Source organism: Rhodamnia argentea, chromosome 3 (assembly GCF_020921035.1).
Source record: "Rhodamnia argentea isolate NSW1041297 chromosome 3, ASM2092103v1, whole genome shotgun sequence".
NCBI classification, from domain to species: Eukaryota; Viridiplantae; Streptophyta; class Magnoliopsida; order Myrtales; family Myrtaceae; genus Rhodamnia; species Rhodamnia argentea.
In genome coordinates, this window is record NC_063152.1 from 5561966 (window position 1) to 5583234 (window position 21269).

A 21269-nucleotide genomic window follows, 5' to 3' on the forward strand; every position below is an offset into this window, starting at 1 on the left:
GATCAGTTCGATCCGATATGGAGGAACTTGACCGAGGAGCTGGCAGGGAGGGCTTCGATGGGGACGTCAGAGCTCAAGTTCGCCACAGGGAGCATGCTGTTGCCGAACCACCAGACCCTGTTCGCTTTGTTGCAGTGCAGCCCCGATTTGTCTCGGACTGATTGCCAGAGTTGCTTGCTGGAATGCATAAACGATTATCAAGGATGTTGCCACGGAAAACAAGGGGGCATTGTTCAAAAGCCGAGCTGCATTTTCCGATGGGACTTGTACCCGTTTTTCGAGTCCAATCTGGGAAATCTTCCGTCATCTCCGCCACCACCAACTGCAGTCACAGATGGTTGGTTCAATTTTAAGGTTTTTCCGGATTTTAAATTCACGAATCACGACTCTCATTCAGAAGCCTTATCCGATACGCATGAAATTGCCTACCCATGGATCAATGGGGATTAATAGAAAAAATCATTTTAATCTGAAATGCTAACAATCATGAGTTTTAATTGTAAATTGGATTAAACGCATTGCTTGATGTTGGTAGGAGATATCTTGAAGTCATTTCGTATTGTGGTTTCTATGCTACGTTTGGCAGTTCTCTTGGTGATGGTTATTGTCTCCGTGTGTTGCTTCATTATAAAGAGAAGAATTAATCCATGAAAGGTCTCATCTGGTTAGTAGATTTATCGATTATTTTTCTGCTCGGATTTTATCGATAAACATTGTTTCTTGCAAATGAATTTTTGACCGTAGCACTTCTGAAAATGGTCAATCTGATGGTCAGATTTCAGCACAATCTGAAGGGGAAAGAATTCTTACACTCTAGTTCGTACGCAATGCTATCCTCGGGGGATTCATTTCATGAAGAAGGGGGCACCAGGCTTATTTGTTCTTGGTCAATCTGTCAAAGTGAGAGATATCTTCCACTTTTTTTTTTTTTGTTGGTTTTCTCCCAGCAATTATGATGTAATAATCCTACATATTCTTTCCAAAAGAATATGTTTGTAAGCTGATAAGATACATATTGACCATCCAAAGATCATCCTCCTATGAATTTATAAGTAGAAGAACATCATAAGGGCCAAAATTTATCTACGATGTTCATTTTGGTGCAAATATTTTTAATGATTATTTGAGTGCTCCTACGTGACTCGCCGGAGGATACTAGTTAGCAATAAAAATAAAAAATAAAAAAATAAAAAATAAAAAATAAGTTAAAAACACTAAAATAATAAAAATAAAAGAAGAAAAGGCAAGGTTGTGGCGACGAGAGCATGCGTAGACCTTGGTCAGTCTGTCAAAGTTTGAAAGAAATAGTTTCCACTCTTTTTTAGGGTTTTCTCTCAGCAATAATGTTGTAATAGTCTTGCATAATCTTTTTCAAAAGAATATATTTATAAGCTAATAAGATACATATCAACCATCCTAAGAGCATCCTCCGATGGAAATTCATAGGTCAAAGGTATGACCTTGTTGGATTTAAAATATGGTTAATATAACGAAAAATTCTAAACTGATATACTTATGATAAATTTAAATTAATTTTCATTGTCAAAAATCCAAAACAGATACACATGTGACAAATTTACCCTTCTTTTTATTCAATTGTTCCATCAAATTACTAAGTGGGATGACACGTAACAGTTGCAAGTATCCAGTTTGGGATTTTTGCCCTCCTTTGTCACAAGCATATTGGTTTGAGATCTTTCATTGTATCAACCCAATTTAACGAAAACTAATGAAGGATAAATTTATTACGAGTGTACCAATTTGGAATTTTTTGTGATTAGAAAATTATTTTGTGATAAAGATTTATGACATGTGTTCTAATTTAGACTTTTTTGTGGCATCAACCCTTTAAAATATTATACAAAGGATATTACTAGAACGACAGTTTTTGGGTGACTATGAGAATAAAAATATATTATTAGCATAAATTCTTAAAAGAGTGGATCCTATATCAATTTTATTTAATTGTAGCTTCTTCTTTTTTGTATAGCTTTAAGCATACTACTAGTTTTACGGTCACTAAAAAATTCTCTTATTGTCGCGACCTAAAAATAATAATTTTAAGTTAATGGATTATCAGATTAACTTTTATAATTAACCTAATGTAGACTCTCCCAAGCTTTATCAATTCGCCACTTTAGTTTGTTCCCAGATTCCTCTTTTGGCAAAATAACTAGCCACTCCAACGAGCTCAGTTCAATTGAAGATGGCCAAAGCATCCCCAAAATTGAGCCGCAAGTTCCGTCCGAGCCGGTATGTGCTTCGCAAGATAATTCATTAATCTGAAATTATTTTTTTTAGGTCGCGACACTTATATAAACTGCAAAAAATCACAAGAGTCCGTGTTGGAAAAGCACTCTTGACCTATTGTGCAGTCTTTATTTTATTGTTCGATATTCTACGGTTCAGTCTTGTCACGCAAAAGCACTTTTGACCCGGGCCATAAGGGTCTGCGTGAGAAAAATTCAACTTCGAAAGCTATTGCTTCCTTTGGTCATTGTCCTTATCTATTTCAATGTCTATCATCCTTTATCGGACGCTATTGCATTATATACTTGGGAACCTTTGTACCCATTGTTCAAAGTACGAATAAAATCATAGCGGACTGACGTTAGACAAAGATAAACGTGTTATCACGGAAGTCAAGATCAAACTTTGTCTCAAAATTAATTATGTGACATCAATCTTACTCGGGCTTGATAATTCACGTGAAAAAAGTCATTAACATTGCAAGAGGAGTAGAACTGTCAATATTCGACAGAAAAAATCATGCGCAGAGAAAAGAACACCACAATGTGATGACTCCATATCCTGCTCATTTAGAAGACTTATCATTCTCAATCGATCACTTCAATTATATAACTTCGAAAACCGCTCACTACAAATGCCACTGCCAGGCACTTGTGGTGTAATTTCTTTAAAAGTTATGATACTCAAATGCTAAATTAAAAAATTATGATATTTAAGTGAACGTTTTATAAAAGTCATAGTACACAAGTGATGGCATCCAAGTGAGCGTCGTAAGCGAACATACACTGAACGTGAAACCCTGGACAAGCAACTTCTCTGCGGGTACAATACTCACACCAATGCGCCATCTCGAAGTAAAGTCCATTGAAAAGTACCTGATATAACTTGGGATAGTGATGGAAGACGCGAAATACAATAAATTGGGCGATAAGACTTGCATTTGTGTCAGAATGTTATCTTTGCCCGTGAATAAGAGAAGATATTGGTACTGGGATGTAATTAAAAAGTGTCAACACTTCAGCTCAATTTGGAATTTCAGGAAATCTAAATCAAACCGAACTGTGATGGTCAGCATATGACCTGAGCGGAATCACATTGAAACGGACACCTGGTTCAAGTAGTAATTCCTTATTATGTCCTTTTAAGAGCCGAATAAATTAGTTGTACACCCTTAACTCGATCAATTTGCTAGTATTTCCATTGGTGTCGGGAGGTAGTTATCCGTACAAGTTCTAGAGCAAAACGAATGTACACTAATTCTAATAAATAGAGCTATTTGGTTTGAAATTGTCTGACATCTTTTCTTCTTCTTGTTTTTCTATTTATTTATTTTTTCCACCTTATAAACTCTTGCAAGTGAATTCTACGCGCCAAAAACACAAACCCCGAGCTCGTTGTAGTCGCTAATAAAGTGATAAGAGTGTCTTGAGAAATTCTTAGCATCTTCGTTGTGCAATTTTTGTGTTCATTTACACCGATATGCTATTTATACTAAGCAATGGATATGATAGGATGTGAAAATATTTGACTTTATTACTGCAATTTACCAAACAGTGGATATAATATAACCATCAATTTCATTTCTTATTCTTTTTAATCTTTTCATGATCAGAAATGAAAAATTACCAAAAAAAATCTTAAACTTATTGCAATTATGCCAATTCAGTTGAAAATCTTTTTTTTTTCCGATTCGATCCTAAACTTTTTGCAATTGTGTCAATTCGGTTCATTCGGTAAATTTTGGCCTATTGTTACTTGCACGATCGTCGGCCGGCCAACGATCTAATAATTTAATAATTTTTTCGATCTTTTTTTTTTTCTTCTTTTTCTTTTCTTTTTTTTTTTTCTTCCCCTTTCCATTCTCTGCTCTACCTCCAGCCAATCGTCGGTCTCCGACCAACTAGAGGATGATTGGCAAGGTTCAACCTCATCGTGGCTAGGCTAGGCGGGGCTAAGCCCAACAATGTTGACACTCAAACTCGCCGGATCTTGGCTGGTGAGGCTCTGCTGAAGGTTTGCTCACTTGGAATTGCTACAATTTTAGGACGAAAGTTAGGCTTGTGACGTGTCCGGACCGCAACTTTGTCAACGAAGATGGGGGGTCCGCTAGTCATCCGATGGAGATCACCACGACGTCACTTGGTGGTTAGGCGTCGGACTCGAGCTAGGCGGCGACATTGTCGAGGTCGGATCGCTACGCGAGGTTGAGATCTTACCCGAAAGTGTTTGCTGGACATCACTATTGATGTTGGCGGAGTAGGTGGTGCTTGATCTCACCTAGGACTGCGAGGCTCAATCTTGCCCAACCACGGTGACGTCGAGCCTTGCCGGTCGTCCACCGACCAATCGCCAATTGGGACCGATGACAAGTCGAACAGGGAAGGGGAAGGAAAACTAAAGAAAAGAAAAATAAAATAAAAAATAAAGAATAAAATAACTAAAAAAATTATTAAAATATTAGTTCGCAGGTTGGCCGGCCGACTAAAATTCACCAGATAGATTGAATTGGCCAAAAAAAAAAAATGGTTTAAGGAAAAATTGTCACAATTGCAATAGGATTATAAACTTTTCGGTAATTTCCCATTATTAGAAATCCGAACCAAACATAGCCTTATTGTGCGGCTAAAAGAACTCATATTGACTATCTGGTTGTAATCTCATTGATTCCAGATCTCCACGATGAAGGACAAGTTTCGTGTCTTGGAGGATTATTCATGATAAGATATTTCTCCTCTCTTTCTCCAACTCTCTCGCCCTTTGTGGTATTCTCCAATTTACTAAATGATGCTTGAGTTTAATTCACTCATTAATTAAGACCGCTACAACAAGAAACCGCTAGGTAAGCATATCAGATGGATGCTGGGTAAACTTTTCATGCCCTCAAAGATGCTATTACTTGAGGAGAAAAGTGATTTTCTAAGTTTTTATTTGGTTGGAGATTTTCTAAGTTAGATTACCATAATTATGGTTTAAAGAAAAATGAAACCCGGACAAACTGTATCGTAGTTAAGAACAAAATTGAACCATTTTTTCTGGTTTAGTTCTTCTTGAAATATAATCGAACTGGTTTTTTCGTTTTTCACTTTTTTTTTTTTTTTGTAATTTCATGAGGTCATACTCACTAAAGTCTACACTGACAACTTCTGAAAAATTCAAAGAGAATGAAAATCAAGCGTTTCTTAAATCTGAAAACAAAAGGCGCTAAAGAAACAAAAAAAGGAACAAAACAAAACCAAACAACAACAAAAGCAGCCTAAGGCGACAAATTTGGAAATTTGTCACCCTAGGATGCCCCATCAACCATTGTATACGAAAGGTTGGGATGCTGCCGTACTCTCTCTCATTCCTTTCCCGGCAACCCAGACACTTTTTTCTCTTAAAGTGGAAAATCCTCCTTCAACCATCACCACCCCTCGCCTGATGTTGCCACCGCTGCCGCACTGAAGCACCGTCATCGTGCCTCACCCGAGACTCCACTACCAGCGCTGTTACACACACACTCTCTCTCTCTGGCTCTCTCTGGCTAAGCAAACGTAGGCATGAACACAAAGGTAAGAAGTAACGGATTGAGCAATTTATGTTGATATGCATATTTTTCAGACATGCTTATATTGTCATTTGGGCCGACCGGTCCCAGGCGAGACCAATGGGCCCCCAAATCCTTGATCAACCCTCTATTCGTGATCTAGAGATCCGAGATCGACAAGAAAATCGACACAGTCCTCCATAATGCCAGAGTTTCAAAACCCATCCACATAAAGTCAGATGGACGCCATGCTCTTACAAAACAACTTTATCGTGCAAGCCACCACAATGAAATGTCAGATTTAGGCTGTTTTGAAGAAAATGATTGATTTAGAAAATAATGGACCGCTTATATCATTATTGATAATGGCAATACTTTTCATTTCCAAGTCTTTTTTTTTTTTTTTGTGCACGAATCAAACCGACCTTAGCATTTGCCTTGGCATAATTTCTTGACTATGAAACGCGCTTTGACATGGACCATCATGCCCCTGTGTTGGAAAAATCTGCAGCCCAAAGTTGAAGATTCTTGTACTGGTCTTCTTCCTTTATTTTCCTCATCTACTTCAATCTTTATCAGACTCCAAGCATTACCAGACTCCAAACATGACCTCCACAGAGGACGACTCGTACTTCTCATCTTCGACAATGGAGCGAAAGCAGCCAGCAACCACCAGGCCTGCACAGCCTCCTTCAATCCCTCTTTTTCTTCTTCGTCTTCCATCTGTCCTACTCTGCCTTAACATCCTAACGGTCCACCTCTCCAACGCTGAATACTGCAACAATACCGGCAACTTCTTGGCCAACGGCAACTATGCCAAGAACCGCGAGCTAGCCCTCTCTTCTTTAGCTAGGGACATCGCTTCGGAGGGTGGGTTCTACTCCGGTAAGGTAGGGAACGGCTCGGATGTTGTTTACGTGCTCGGTTTCTGCAGAGGCGATTCTTCAAACGACACTTGCTTCAAATGCATAACCTCTGCTGCAGAAGATTTGATGATCAAGTGTCCGACCCAGAAAGCTGCGTCCACCTGGGGGACAGGAGGTCCTCCGTGCATCATCCGTTACTCTGATGCTCCGATGAACGGTGTGAAGCAGACGTCTCCGACATTAATGCTTTATAACACCGGCCACATCCAGATGGATCAGAATGAGTTCGATCCGATATGGAGGAACTTGAACGTGGAGCTGGCAGCGAGGGCTTCGATGGGGACGTCACAGCTCAAGTTCGCGGTGGGGAGCACAGTTTTGCCGAACCTCCAGACCATGTTCGCACTGTTGCAGTGCAGCCCTGATTTGTCTCGGATTGACTGCCAAAGTTGCTTGTTGGAATGCATAAATAATTATCAAGGATGTTGCCACGGATTTCAAGGTGGCGTTGTTCAAAAGCCGAGCTGCATTTTCCGATGGGACTTGTACCTTTTTTTCGAGTCCAATCCGGGCAATCCTATGTCATCTCCGCCACCACCAACTACAGTCACCGACGCTGACCCTCATGCTCCACCTGCAAATCGGAGCAATCCTCTGTCATCTCCACCACCACCAATTGCAGTCGCCAAGGACGACTCTCCTGCTCCACCTGTAAATCGGGGCAATCCTCCGTCATCTCCACCTCCACCAACTGCAGTCGCCGAGGCCGACCCTCCTGTTCCTCCACCTGCAAATGCCCTAGTCCCCAACGGTTGGTTCAATTTTAAGGATTCTGCTGATTTTAAATTCATGAATCACAACCCTCATTTAGAAGTCTGCGCCTTCTATGTGGGATAAAGTCTTATAAGATACACATGAAATTGCATGTCCATGTATCAATGGGGATTAGTAGAGCCAAATGTTTGGACATACGTGCTATAGTAAGAATTATTTCAATGTGAAATGCTAGCAATCATGAGTTTCAATTTCAAATTGGATTAAACGCATTACTTGATGTTGGCAGGTAATATCTCGAAGTCATTACGCATTGCGGTTGTTGTCGTAGGTTCGGTAGTTCTCATTGTGATGGTTGTTATCTCCGCTCATTGCTTTATCAGAAGGAGAAGAAGTAATCCATGGATGGTCTTATCTGGTTTGTGGATTTATCGGTTGTTTTATGCTCTGCATTTTAGTTGTTATTGAATGACTGCATATCAAGCTTAGCACAAAGATTAAATAATGTGGAGGGAGTACCACGTGATATGATCACCCCTAATGTTCCCACTCTGAAACCGAGCACCCCTAATGCTTATTGCTTCGGCATCTTTACATATTTTGTAAGGCCTTTATTTTGCATTATTCCACTAAACAAGCAGAATTTTTGTCTTCCAATCAATGTAAAGTTCATTACAGGAGAAGACAGCGTATGAAATTGCAATGGTGTGACCTTTAATCGACATTATAGTTGTTGGGTAAAATAATTCCTTGATATTCACTTTCTGAGAGACGGTGCATCATCTAAAACCAATCCTACATTTTGGTGTAATGATCAAGAAAGCCCAAATGGCATGTTAAGAACAAGAAAATTGCAACTTTTTTTCTGATCAGATTCTCGATATCTCATGTTGATTGCTCTGCATTTTCTTCAGCAAACGAGGAGGTTGAAATTGATGAAAGCTCACAGTTCAAAATAAGCGAGATCGGGGCTGCCACAAATTTCTTTTCAGAAGGCAAAAAGATTGGAGAAGGCGGATTCAGAAAAGTGTATCAGGTAGCTCGAAATTTTCTTTGATGTTGATTTGGGAATTACATCGCTACATGGAGATAAACATTGTTTCTTGCAAATGAAAATTTGACTGTAGGGCACTCTTGAAAATGGTCACTCTGATGGTCCGACTTCAGCACAGAAGTTTGATTAAGCTGCACGGGTGTTGCTTGGAAGAAGGGGAAATAATTCTTATACTTGAGCTCGCACGCAATGCTAGCCTCGAAGGATTCATTTCAGGAAGAAGGGGGAAGAATTCTCATTAAGCTCCAGGCTTATTTGCTCTTTGGTCAATCCGTCAAAGTCAGAAATAGTCTCCCTCTCTTTTTGGTTTTTTTTGTTTTCTCCCAGCAACAATGATGTAATAGTCGTACATTTTCTTTTCAAAAATATATATTTATAAGCTGATAAGATACATATCAACCATCCAAAGATCATCATCCGATGAAAATTCATAGGTGAAAGAAAACTTTTTTTACTACCCCGTCAGATCTAAATTATTGTTGATGCCACGAAAAAATTCTAAACTGATATATTTATGACAAATTTAAACTAATTTTTTTACCACCAAAAACTCAAAACTAGTGCACAATAACAAATTTACCCTATGTTAGTTTTTGTTAAATCGTACAAGTAAATTGCTGAGTTTGTTGACACGTGCCAATTGATGCATGTCCCAATTTAGAGTTTTTACCCTTCTTTATCACATGTGTACTCGTTTGGGAGTCTTCATGGTATCAACCCAGTTCAAAGAAAATTAATGGAGTGCAAATTTGTCTAAAGTCTACCGGTTTAGGATTTTTTGTAGTTAAATAATTAACTTGTGATAAATTTATGACAAGTGTACCCAGAAAATTGTCAAAAAAAAAAAAATCCTAAACCTATTATACTTTTACTAGTTCAGTCCTTAACCTTTTAATTTTTCCAGTTCAGTTCTAAACATTTTACATTTGTGCCAATTCAACCATAAACCTTTTTTTATGCCAATCAATCATAAACCTTTTATATTTGTGTTAGTTCATTCCATCTCGCCAACTTTGGACAGCCGGCGTTGATATGGACCTGTTGACGCCGACGGGATAATTTTTAATAATATTTTAATAGTTTAGATATTTTTAAAATTTTTATATCTTTTTCTTATTTACTATTCTTCTTTTTCCTTGCGACGTCTTCCCGAGCTTCTGCTTGTGGCTGCTTGGATCGCCGCCAACCTCCATCCTTGGTCGTCATCGGCCACCGCCGACTCCAAACAACTGTCATTGGGCGAGGCCGGTGGACGATGGCGAGGCTCGGCCGTTAGTGGGCTTGGCCAAGCTCTCCTAGCGATGGCGACGAGACACCATGGCTTGGAAAGGCTGACCTCACCAAGCGACTGTGGATTTTAAGCCAAAAGGCGCTTAAAAAAAAGAACAAAACAAAACAAAAACAAAAGCAGCCTAAGGCGAAAAATTTGAAAATTTTGTCACCCTAGGATGCCCCATCAACCATTGTATATGAATGGTTGGGATGCTGCCGCAATCACTTTTTTCTTTCATAGAGGAAAATCCTCCTTCAACTATCACCACCCCTCGCTTGATGTCACCACCGCTGCCGCACTAGAGCGCCATCATCGTGCCTCAACCGAGACTCCACTACCAGTGTCGTGACATACGCACTCTCTCTCTAGCTAAGCAAATGTAGGCATGAACATGAAAGTAAGAAGTAACGGATTGAGCAATTTATGTTGATATGGATATTTTCAGACATGCTTATATTGTCATTTGGGCCGGCCAGCCTCAGGCGAGACCGATGAGCCTCCAAATCCTTGATCAACCCTCTATTTGGGATCCAAAGATCCAAGATTGACAAGCAAATTGATAGAATCCTCCATAGTGCCAAAATTCCGAATCTCGTCCGCATAAAGTTAGATGCACGCCATACTCGTACGAAACAACTTTAGCCTATGTGAGTTTTACCTCGTGTTTGTGGAATTGTAGCTCGTGCTGTTCAAGCCACCACCATCGAATGTCAGATTTATGCTCTAATTGTTTTAAAACCAAACATGCTGAGTGGCATCAAGCCATGGTTGATGAACCTTTTTCTTTATAGAATACTGGTACTTGAGAACATGTTCCTCTCCCACCAGGTTGATCCTTGGTATCATGTCGTTGGATCTACAAGTTAAAGACTTGTTCTGATGGCAGTATTAAGCGCTATAAGAAGCGTTTTTTTGCCCGAAGTTTCTCACAAGAATGTGGCCTTGATTATGAGGAGACTTTCGCTCCGGTAGTGAAGATGTCTTATGTTCGTACTCTGCTGGCCATTGCTTCTATTCGTAACTGGCCTCTCTATGAGCTCGATGTGAAGAATGCTTTTTTTCATGGGGATCTTCATGAAGAAATCTTTAAGCAACCACCACCTGGTCTAGCTCACGCCCCTGGTTAGGTTTTTTGTCTTTGGTGAGCTCTTTATGACCTCAAACAAGCACCGCGTGCTTGGTTGGAGAAGTTTATTGCTGCTATTTGTTTTGTAGGATTTGTTCGGAGTGAGGCCGATCATGCTTTGTTTATTCATACTTCGTCCTATAGCTTTACTATTCTTCTTCTTTATGTGAAAATATGGTCATTATTGGCAATGACTCTAATTATATTGCGCATACCAAGAGGCATCTTCAGCGATATGTTTCCATGAAGGATCTTGCTCCATTGCACTATTTTCTTGGGCTTGAGATTGCTCGCAGTTCTCGCAGTATTCTTCTTTCTCACTCAAGTATACCGTTGATATTCTCTCTAGAGCTGCTACTTTCAGATTCCTGTATTGCACTTACTCCTATTGAGTTGTATCAGAAACATTGCCCCGACAACGAGGAACCTCTTTCCGATGTAACTCGTTCGGATTCTGGTTGGTAGTTTTGTGTATCTCACTATTTTGCATCTTGACATTGATTATGCGGTTCATGTTGTCGGTCAATTTGTTTCTGCCCCTCGGTTTACCCATTATACTGCTGTTTTGCGGATTCTGCGCTACCTTCGGGGTACTTTGACATGGTCATTTTTTTTACCGTCCTCTTATCATCTCAAGTTACGTGTTTATTTTGATGCTGACTAGGCATATGATGTAATTGATTGTCAGTCTATCACGGGGTTCTGCATTTTCCTTCGCAATTCTCCTACTTCTTGGCGTGCTAAGAAATAATAGATTGCCTTACGTTCCTCTACCGAGTCTGGGTATCGCACTTTGGTTGACACTACTATTGAGATTGTCTGGCTTCATTGTTGCTTGCTGACATGGGTGTTTCACTCCATGATCCCACTCCTTTGTATTGTGACATCAAGAGTGCCATCCATATTAGGACTAATCTAGTTTTTCATGAGTGCACCAAGCATATTGAGATCGATTGCCATCTTACTTGTCATCATCTTTAGGCTCGAACCATCTCTCTTCCTTTTATTGGGACTGCGAACTAGTTGGCCGATGGTTCTACAAAGGCTCTTACAACGCCGCATTTTCAGTATCTAATTTTCAAAATCTCGCTATTTGATTCATTTTGAGTTTGATGGGGGGTGTTAGAATATTTTATTAATTGTGTATATATTCCATATTTATTGTTGTTTATTTTTTTATATATTCTAAAATATTCACTGTATCGATTTATTATGCCTTTGTGCCTCAATATAATATACAGCTTAATTTTCTAGATCCTTCTTCTCTGTCATAATCTAATATCATCGTGCCTTGCCTGAGACTCCTCCACCGCCAGCGCCGTCACCATCAATGCAACCTTTCCAACTGCCATCATCACCATCCACTTAAACCCCCATCTGCAACAAACACAAATTACTCCCCTCCCCATCCCCTGGCGCCCGCCCCGACCCCCAGCCCGCCCGCGCCACCCCCCCGGCGCCGCGGGGGCTCTCCTCTCTCTTTCACACCATGTTTGGCTAAGCAAACGTAGGTGTGAACAAGAATTTTTTTTTTTGTCAAGAAACAAAACGTGGGGAACGCATGATAAATTACCTACAAAAGGTAACAACACAATGAGTGTGATGATAAGTAGTAACGGATTGAGCAATTTATTTTGATTTGCAAATTCTCAGGCATGCCCACGACGCCATTTGGGCGACTGGTCCTTAGCAAGACTGAAGGGCCTCCAAATCCATGATCTACTCTCCATTTGTGATCCAGAGATCCGAGATCGACAAACAAATCGGCGCAGCTCGCCGTAGTGCCAAAGTTCCTTAAACTCGTCCTCATAAATTTTTATGCACGCAATGCTCCTACATGCAACTTTAGCCTCTGTGAGTTTGACCTCACGTTTGTGGAATAGCAGCCCGCACCATTCAAGCCACCATCATGGAATATTGGAATGTCAGGTCTCCGTTTATTTGGTATAATGAATGATGCAGAAAACATTTTTCAAAATTCAGTAGCTTCTATGATTTGTAAAAATAAACGGACGAAAAGTATTCTCATTGTTTACAAAAACAATTACACATAAATCTTTATTGGTAATGAAAACATTCTCATTTGCTAATTATTTCAAGCGGTATATGCAATCATTTTTTATAAAATATTTTTTAAATCAAAATTTTTTCCACGAAACAAAAGGACGTTCGCATTGGCGTCAGCATAATTTCTTGATTATGAAACGCGCTTTGAGTGGACCATCATGCCCTGTGTAGGAAAAATCCACAGCCTAAAGTTGAAGATTCTTGAATTGGACTTCTTCCTTTATTGTCCTCATCTACTTCAATCTCTATCAGCCACTTCTTTTTCCCTGGGCGTTACCAAACTGCAACCACGACCTCCACAGAGGACGACTCATACGTCTCATCTTCAGCAATGAAGCTGAAAGTAAGTTTCATTTTATTTTTAGGTCTCAGCCACACACCAAAAAATATTATTATTTTCTTGTAAAATAATTTTTTGAAATAATTTTTCAAAAACGTCATATTTTATGCGAAACATATGATGCACCGTACGGTCCGATCAAGTCGTTGCATTGCATGTAAATTACACGTAATCGCAAAAAGTTGATACATATAGTAACATATCCACAGCTATTATCTATTTATTTTGTGTTCTATCAAATTTGAGAGAAATTAATTGAATCTCTGCAACTAAATTCAAGCGGCCACAACCCCCACCCCAAAATGGAAGTAGACGAAACTGATTTTGACGAAGCAAAGTTGTATTGGAGCTACACAAACTAAATATTCACAATTTATTGGCCTCCTGACATTAATCTAAGAAAGATCCGAAAATCCTGAAAGAAACGAAGGGAAAAAAAATGGATCCTTCAAATCTTCATCTCTTGCTTCTTCTCATGTTTGCTTCCACCATAAATGCCCAACCCCGGCGAGCTTATGTGGTTCGACGGGCAACTTCACCGTGTACAGCACCTACCAAACCACCCTCACCACCCTCCTCTCCTCCATCTCCACCACCAACTCCTTGTACCTCACCTATGGCTTCTCCAATGCCTCTGCCGCCATCTCCGGTGCCTCCCAAACCCTCTACGTCATTGGCTACTGTCGCGGTGACCTCACCGCTGAGAGCTGTCGTGCCTGCCTCAGTGCCTCGGCCTCTGCTTCTCGGAATGTAAGCTCTGGGATGGAGGAGATTGACAATTGAAAGGCCTGGTTTTTGGAGACGGGCAGGGGCTGCTCTTTGGGCTCATCCAAGTCGCCATGTACCTTCGCGGGACGGCACTAGAAACCCCATTTCTGTTATCCTTGTTACAATCGAATTTCTATTGTAGATCGTTGAACCATTAAGGTTCCAAGCTGAGATTATCCAAATTTCAAGTTGAAGCAGAGGTCCATCTAATTCAATGTTTAATTCCAACAACTACTCAGTTTTAGCTCAAGGGGTTTTCATCAAATACCTACACTACATGTCCTTTGTTTTTCCCCATAAATAATTAAGAAGACACAGGACTCAGTTAAGAAAACAGCAAAAACAGAAGATACCTCAACATTACGCAGAAATTATTTATGAAAATGAAGCAAAGGCTCAATTCACACACATTTATAATGTCCCACCAATCACACCAACAGCAACCACAGAAAGTAGAGTGAAACAAGAAGTCAAAATTGGAACTACCCACCATCTCCAGCTACCCAAGGCCACTAGTAGACCAACCCTGCTCAGGGTGAGGCTGACCTCGCTCGCCCAGCTGTGGCTAGGTCGGCCTCGCCCAACCGTGTCTGGGCTGGCTTCGCGCAACTGCCACGAGGCTGGATCCGTGAGGTTGAGCGCTCACCGGCCATTAGCGGGGTCCCCAATGACCAGCCGAGGCTCGACGAACCCCGCTGGCCATTACCGTAACGTATATATTTTTTATTTTAATTTTTAGTTATTTAGCTAATTTTTAATTTTATTTAATATTATGTGGAATTTTTATTAATTTTTGGCTTTTTCTTTTGTTGACTAGGATTTTCTAGTGAGCCACGTAAGATTTCTAGTGACGTTCACCAAAGTTAACACTCAAACAATCATTTTTCAAAAAAATTGGCACTTAAATAATAAAAAAAATATTGGCACCAAAGTGATCGCCGTATACAAATATCGACACTTCAGGTGTCATTTTACCTATTTTAATTATGTGACTTGTTGATTATGTTTTTGTTTCTAGCTATAACGAAGGAGCATAACCGTACATGTGTAGGAAGTAAAAAAAAAATCTAAATAAGTGTAAAAACACATAAATGTTCACAAATACAAATTCGTTTAAACAAACCTCACTTATTACCCAATGAACTTACGTACATTTTTCTACCCCCCCCCAAAAAAAAAAAAAAACTTACATACATTTATCTTTTGTAAATATCATTTGCATACCTCTCTGTAAAACCCCACATTGAAAAGATGAAATTGTCCCTCCTTGCGTACTCATTTTAGAATCTTACTTAGGGTTTGGATGGTTGGATTTTTAGTTACTTTGGAATGTTTAGGTGGGTGTGAGAATTTAATATTCCAGGATAAACATTATTGACAAAAATATTGGACATAAGATTGGTAGATGTGAGATTGTAAATTGGTTTCAAAGATAAAAGTAAGGTTGTGTATGGTATATTAAATAATAGAGGTATACAAAGGGTTAATTGGTAAAAATGAGATTGGTACTTTTTCATAGGAATATAAATAAATATTAACCACCAAAGGACAGTTCTTACGCACCATTACTATATTGTGAGTTTTACATACAGCAAGCGTAAAAGATTGACCAGAAGCGATTGGATTTAATTGGAGCTGAAATAATTTGATTCACAGGTAGTTTCAAGTCTTAGAATCTTTCTAATAAAATTTGAGATTATTGCGCTAATTAGATTTAGCTCGGAGAAAATTTGAGATTATTGCGCTAATTAGATTTAGCTCGGAGATTTCCTTCTCGAGATCTAACACAAAATTGATTTTCCTTTCTTACAAATTGACACCATATAGAAGCCCTTCTTGTAAACTATTTCAATTAAGAGAAATTTTTTTTCTTTTGCCAGCATAGTTATCTTTGATCACTTTATTTGACCATGTTTTCATTACCATACCCCAACTAAATTTTGAAGCACACTTGACCTTTCTAAGATGAGAAATATTTTGGGTTCTATGAAAAACGTAAGCTCTACCGGCTAGTCTACATATGCATAGATGCATGCGTGTGTACATACAAACAATCTCATGTACGTTATTTGAGGTTCTAACAAATATCTGTTATGTGATAGTCACCAGTGAACTGAACTTATTATTCTAAAACGCAGTTGTCTATAGGAGCTTCAGTCATTTATTTTTAGCTAGCTAATAGTACGTTATCACAATCATACGTTCGGCTATATACCGATAATTATATTCAACTTCATCATTGTGAAGAAAAAATCGTGGTTGTCATTAAATACAAACATGTAATGTACCACAGAATTTCTATTTTTTGTCGCCTTAGGCACACTCCACAAAAGTGAGGTTTTAGGTGTACCCTGTGGTGCCCCATCAACTGGGGGTGACGAATTCAAACTGAAAAATCGAATTGAACCGTTGGCTAAACTAGACTAAACTGAAAATTTCGTGCATTTCAATTCAGTTTGATTTTCCAGCTCAAATTTGTCACCCTTAGTTGATCCAGGGAGAATCTCAATAGTTACAGAGTTGCCATTCACAAAAAAAGTGACTGAAAATTAATCAATGTTTGTAATTCGCATAATGTGGAAATTTACCTTGAGAGTTACATACCTCATCATACAATCAGATTTGGGCAGAAAACATGATAAGCAGTTGTATACTCTTTACATTACAATGACCATGAGAATTTATTTTAATCTTTATTGAATCACCCACTTTGGGTGCATGAAAATACTTAGATTAGATAATTCTCAACCATATGTTGTACATGTATCCCTCTATGTAACAATAACACAATCATCTCCTTTGGGAATATAACTACGCAATAAAACAAGAGATATCCCACCATAATATGTGAACAAAAATTTCTTAAATCCAATCGAATGTGCCACTTTGGCGGTCACAACCTAATTGAATTTTCAAAGCTAGGATATAAACTTTATATTTTACATTTATTGTATGCATGTAATTTCAGACTTAAAATTATGGTCAATTATCCACAAAAATTACAAGCCATGCTAATTTATATTAATCCACTCAACAATATATGTTAAACCATATACAAGTAGTTGATAAATCATGCTCTACACAATCTGTTATGGAGTCATAAACATGTGAGCTTACACCTGTATCTCAAAAATCATAGAGAAATACAAAGAAAAATATAAAAATAACCAAATAATACATGTATTTAGGGTTCCTTATGTATTTTCAATCTATAAAAGCATCAAACATGTAAATAAATATTCCACCTGGTAGAGCATGATCATATGAGCACGTTAATACTTAGAAGTCCACAATAGGTGTTACACGCATGTTCGGTCCTTAGCTGGTTCTTTAAATCGATCCCACCGATTTTTTTGATCCAACTGCTCCCCTTTTTACATACGGGTTCGACTGAGTGGCCCGAGTCAATAGCCAATGAGTCGGGTTGGGGTCAACCAAGTCGGGTTGGGGTCAACTCGTACTGAGATGATGCCAGTTGACGTCAACCTTACAAGTGTCGGTCCGGGTCTAGCGCGTGGTTCAACTTCATGCACATGGTCGCTACATGCCTGATGGCTAACGATGTGTGTCAACGCATGGCAGTGCTTGTGGCGGAATCTTGCGGCAATCTTTGCGTGGTTTTTCTGGTCTCGACGAGTTCATTCCAAATATGTAATAAAAATTAGCTTTTGCCGAAAATCAAATTTTGAATAGAGCTAGAACATGGTTCGCGATCTAAAAGATGCAAGCTCTGATACCACATGTAAGCCGCGATTCTTAACCTTAAGCAGCGACTCAAGATTATCACATTTAGACATGCGAATCACAAATCATAAAGTAGAGGAATTTATGCACCTAGTTTCGGATCCGTCATTCTTAATGCGGAACCGCACAAGAGGTTCTCTTCTAGAACACCTTAAAGACTGGTTTCAATGAGACCATCTCTCGTGTATCGCTTTCAGACGACACTTTATGTGAGGTTATGTGAACATTAGGGTTTAGAGGAGAAACTTGGGCTCTATTTATAGAGTTTTTAAGCTATCCCCTCATTATAAATAAGGTTTAACTTAGCCCATACTATTCAGCCTCAAGTCCAATTATGATTAGGAAATCTTATATCTTTTCTTTATTAAATCAATAATTAATTACAATAATAATTAATAAAGCCCAAATAAGAAATAAATCTTACAAGAGGATCAAAGAAAAGACAAAAGATGGATTTAACCATGGTCGAGGAATCAATAATATGTCAAGAATCAAGAATATGAGTTCGGAAGAGATTATAAGTCGTTTACTCCCATTCTAATCTTTGTGTGAATAAGTTTACTTTGTTATATGTAAAACTGGATCTGCTGTTTTAATATGTATTCATTGTATGTTATATCGATCGTCAATAGGAGATATGTAGTCGAGTAACATCAAATGCACAAAACATTGACCGATATATGTGCACAATGAAAATTAAATGACGTACGAAACAAAGTACTACACTGTGGGAGCCATCCCTCGACTTGCGAGGGCCATCTGTTTCGTTTCCTGGAACAGAAAAAGAAGAGAATTTGTTTGTGTGGGTCAATTCTTTTTTCTGTTCCCCATAACAGATCAATGGCTAAGGAATAGATTTGAAATATAAACAAAAGATATAAAAATTTTACTTTTTTGTCTCTAAGAACAAAAAGAAATAGGGTTATTTTAGAGACATAAGCTTAGCATAACCCGACCCAATATACCTAAGTCTTTGGGTAGGGGCGATTTCGGTTCGATTTTTTTTTTTCTATAGAAGACAATTTCTACCTTTAGCTTCATTGGTATACTTGTCATCAAAATAATGTCAACATAAAATCATAATAATCAATTTGATTTCTTTTTAATTTCTACATTAATATTTTTCTTTCAGCAAACTTGGATACATTTTTTAGAAAACTCATAGAAAATTCATGCAACATGAAAGAGTTGAGAACAATATAAAAACACATAAATTCATATCCGAATGCTTTGCATCTATATATATGAATTATGTTACCAATTTATTTTTATTGAAGGTGGGTGTGGTGGGAGTCTGAGGAGGGCGAAGTTATATACTATCAATTTCTGAATTGAATATTTACATATAAACTTTTGATTAATTATAGTGTTTTTTAGAATTTTTGGAAATGCAGGTCAAAAGAGAAGAAGAAGAAGAAGAAGTGCAACAACAAAAAAAAAAAAGCCCCGACCCCGACCTTCAAACTACCTATGATCATTTACTCATTACTCGGCCCGACCCAACCCGAACCGAGAAAACTCTAAACATTTCGGGTCGAATTGGGGCTGCTCCTATATTTTTCATACCCCTATTAAATATTACGATGGATTTTCTGAGGCCATCTTAGAATATTTTAATTAGTTAAGTCTTTACAAAAGTATAGTTTTACCCAATCATAAATTGTTAAATTTGCACCGACATTTTTATAATTAAACGAAAAAAAATAAGGAATAGGAATTTTTAGGGTCGTGCTAAATGCATGTAATATTATTCGTTCTATTCCAAAAATCTAAATTTTGTGCAGTTATTAAAGGCATTCTTGTGTTCAAAATTCGTCTAGGGAATAAATATAGAAAAAATTATTTGTGAACATATATTGCTCCCATAAACAAAAGTGTTACCAAACACACCTTTACTTGTGGGGCGATCTATATATCTGATAAGATTAACATTGTGGTGTACATCCTTTGATAGTGAATGATGTGTGATCTTTTGATCCGTAGAAAAAAGTATTGGTAGTCGTTGAGGCTGCTTCTTTACTAGTAGGTGCAGCCTCATCATCTACATTGGGGAGAATGGTAGATCTAAGTCCCAGAATAACAGTGCTTGGTGGAAGCTACGGGCGTGCATGGCAGCACTTTTGTTTCGTAAATCAACTCACGGGTAACAGTTGATTTTTCTACTTCCATTCAGAAGTAGACGTTGATTTTTAATAAGAGAAATTCGTTTGATAATGGTTGAAATTTTTTTCTTTTGAAACATTATTAACACAAATCTTATATGACGAATTATTGTCCGTGGCCGAAAAGTTTCTACTTCATTTCCAAATTTTTTAAATTGCTTTGGAAAATAATTTTTATTATCGAGTTTTTTACTTTTTAAAATAAAAAATTATTATTTATGTTTTACTATGGAGGTCGGAGATGGCGACCCGGCGGCGGCGGTGGGCGGTGGTGGTTGGTGATGACTACTGGAGGTTAGAGGCGGGCGATAGTCGGAGGCGATGGTCGGAGGCGATGGTTGGCGGCAATGGCAGCAGGTGGTCGGGGGCGGTTGGCGATCGGTGGGGAGGCGATGCTCGGTGGCTGCTGGTGGAGGTTGGGGGCATTTGTGAGTGACGGTTGTCGGAGATAAGCGGTAGGTAGGGGCAAGCGGGCGTTAGCAAGGAGCAGTGGTTGTCGGTTGTGGTCGGCGATGCTAGGCAACGGGCGGTGGTGGTCGGCGGTGATGTGCGACGGGCGGTTGTGGTAGCCGATGGTGGGTGATGGGCGGCAGTGGGGGGCGGCCTTGGTAGTTGGAGGCAACGTTAAAGGCGTGGCTGGGGGAGAGAGGCATAATTAAAAGAGAATGATGGCGTAATGAAAAGAGGATGAGGCGAGAAATACTTTTTGAATTCATAAGCAGTCTTTTTTAGCTTCTCAAATTGGGAAAAAAATAACTTCAGAAGTGAAAAGTCATTTTAGATAGAAGTAAAAAATTTTACCAAATGGATTTCTACTTCAGAAGTGCTTCTAAAGCATAAAGCCGCTTCCAGAAGTGTTACCATATGCATCCTAAGTGGAATTTGGATGTCACACTAGAACCCATGATAAACCTAAAAAGCATCTAGTTATAAAACTCGATTACATTTATTTTATGAAAATTAATTTTTGAAAAATAAGTTCTAGATTTTTTGGCATTTGGTTCGCGAAAACCGGACTAATCAACGAAAACGTTTTCCATCTATGGAAAAAAAAAATATTTTCAAAAGTGCAAAAATTTTTTCCTTTTTTGAAATAAGGAAAATATTTTCCCTCTCTTTCCTCCTTCTACTCCTTCACATTTTTTTTCTTTTTAACTATTTAAACAAATAATTAGAAAAATATTAAATTTTTAATTCTTGAATAATTTTTATTCTTTTCTTTTCTTTTTTCTTCCATCAGTCACCCGGTTTGACGGGTCGATTCACAACCAAGTGTTTGTTTTAGGTCAAGCCCCCTCTCTGACAATGACTTCACCTTC

The 21269-nt window shown here is 38.6% G+C and overlaps 2 protein-coding genes across 2 annotated transcripts in view; both read left to right on the forward strand.

Moving 5' to 3' along the window:
* Positions 1-21269, forward strand: part of LOC115726524 (cysteine-rich receptor-like protein kinase 34) — a 55722-nt gene that overhangs the window by 21092 nt on the left and 13361 nt on the right. The window contains exons 3-5 of the mRNA XM_048276195.1: positions 6356-7453; positions 7706-7834; positions 8331-8452. Coding sequence (XP_048132152.1) covers positions 6382-7453; positions 7706-7834; positions 8331-8452 — 1323 coding nt within the window. The 5' untranslated portion in view covers positions 6356-6381. The remainder of the gene's footprint in view (positions 1-6355; positions 7454-7705; positions 7835-8330; positions 8453-21269) is intronic.
* LOC115731290 (cysteine-rich receptor-like protein kinase 44) overlaps positions 1-21269 on the forward strand; it is a 101955-nt gene that overhangs the window by 19676 nt on the left and 61010 nt on the right. The gene's annotated exons all lie outside the window — the stretch shown is intronic.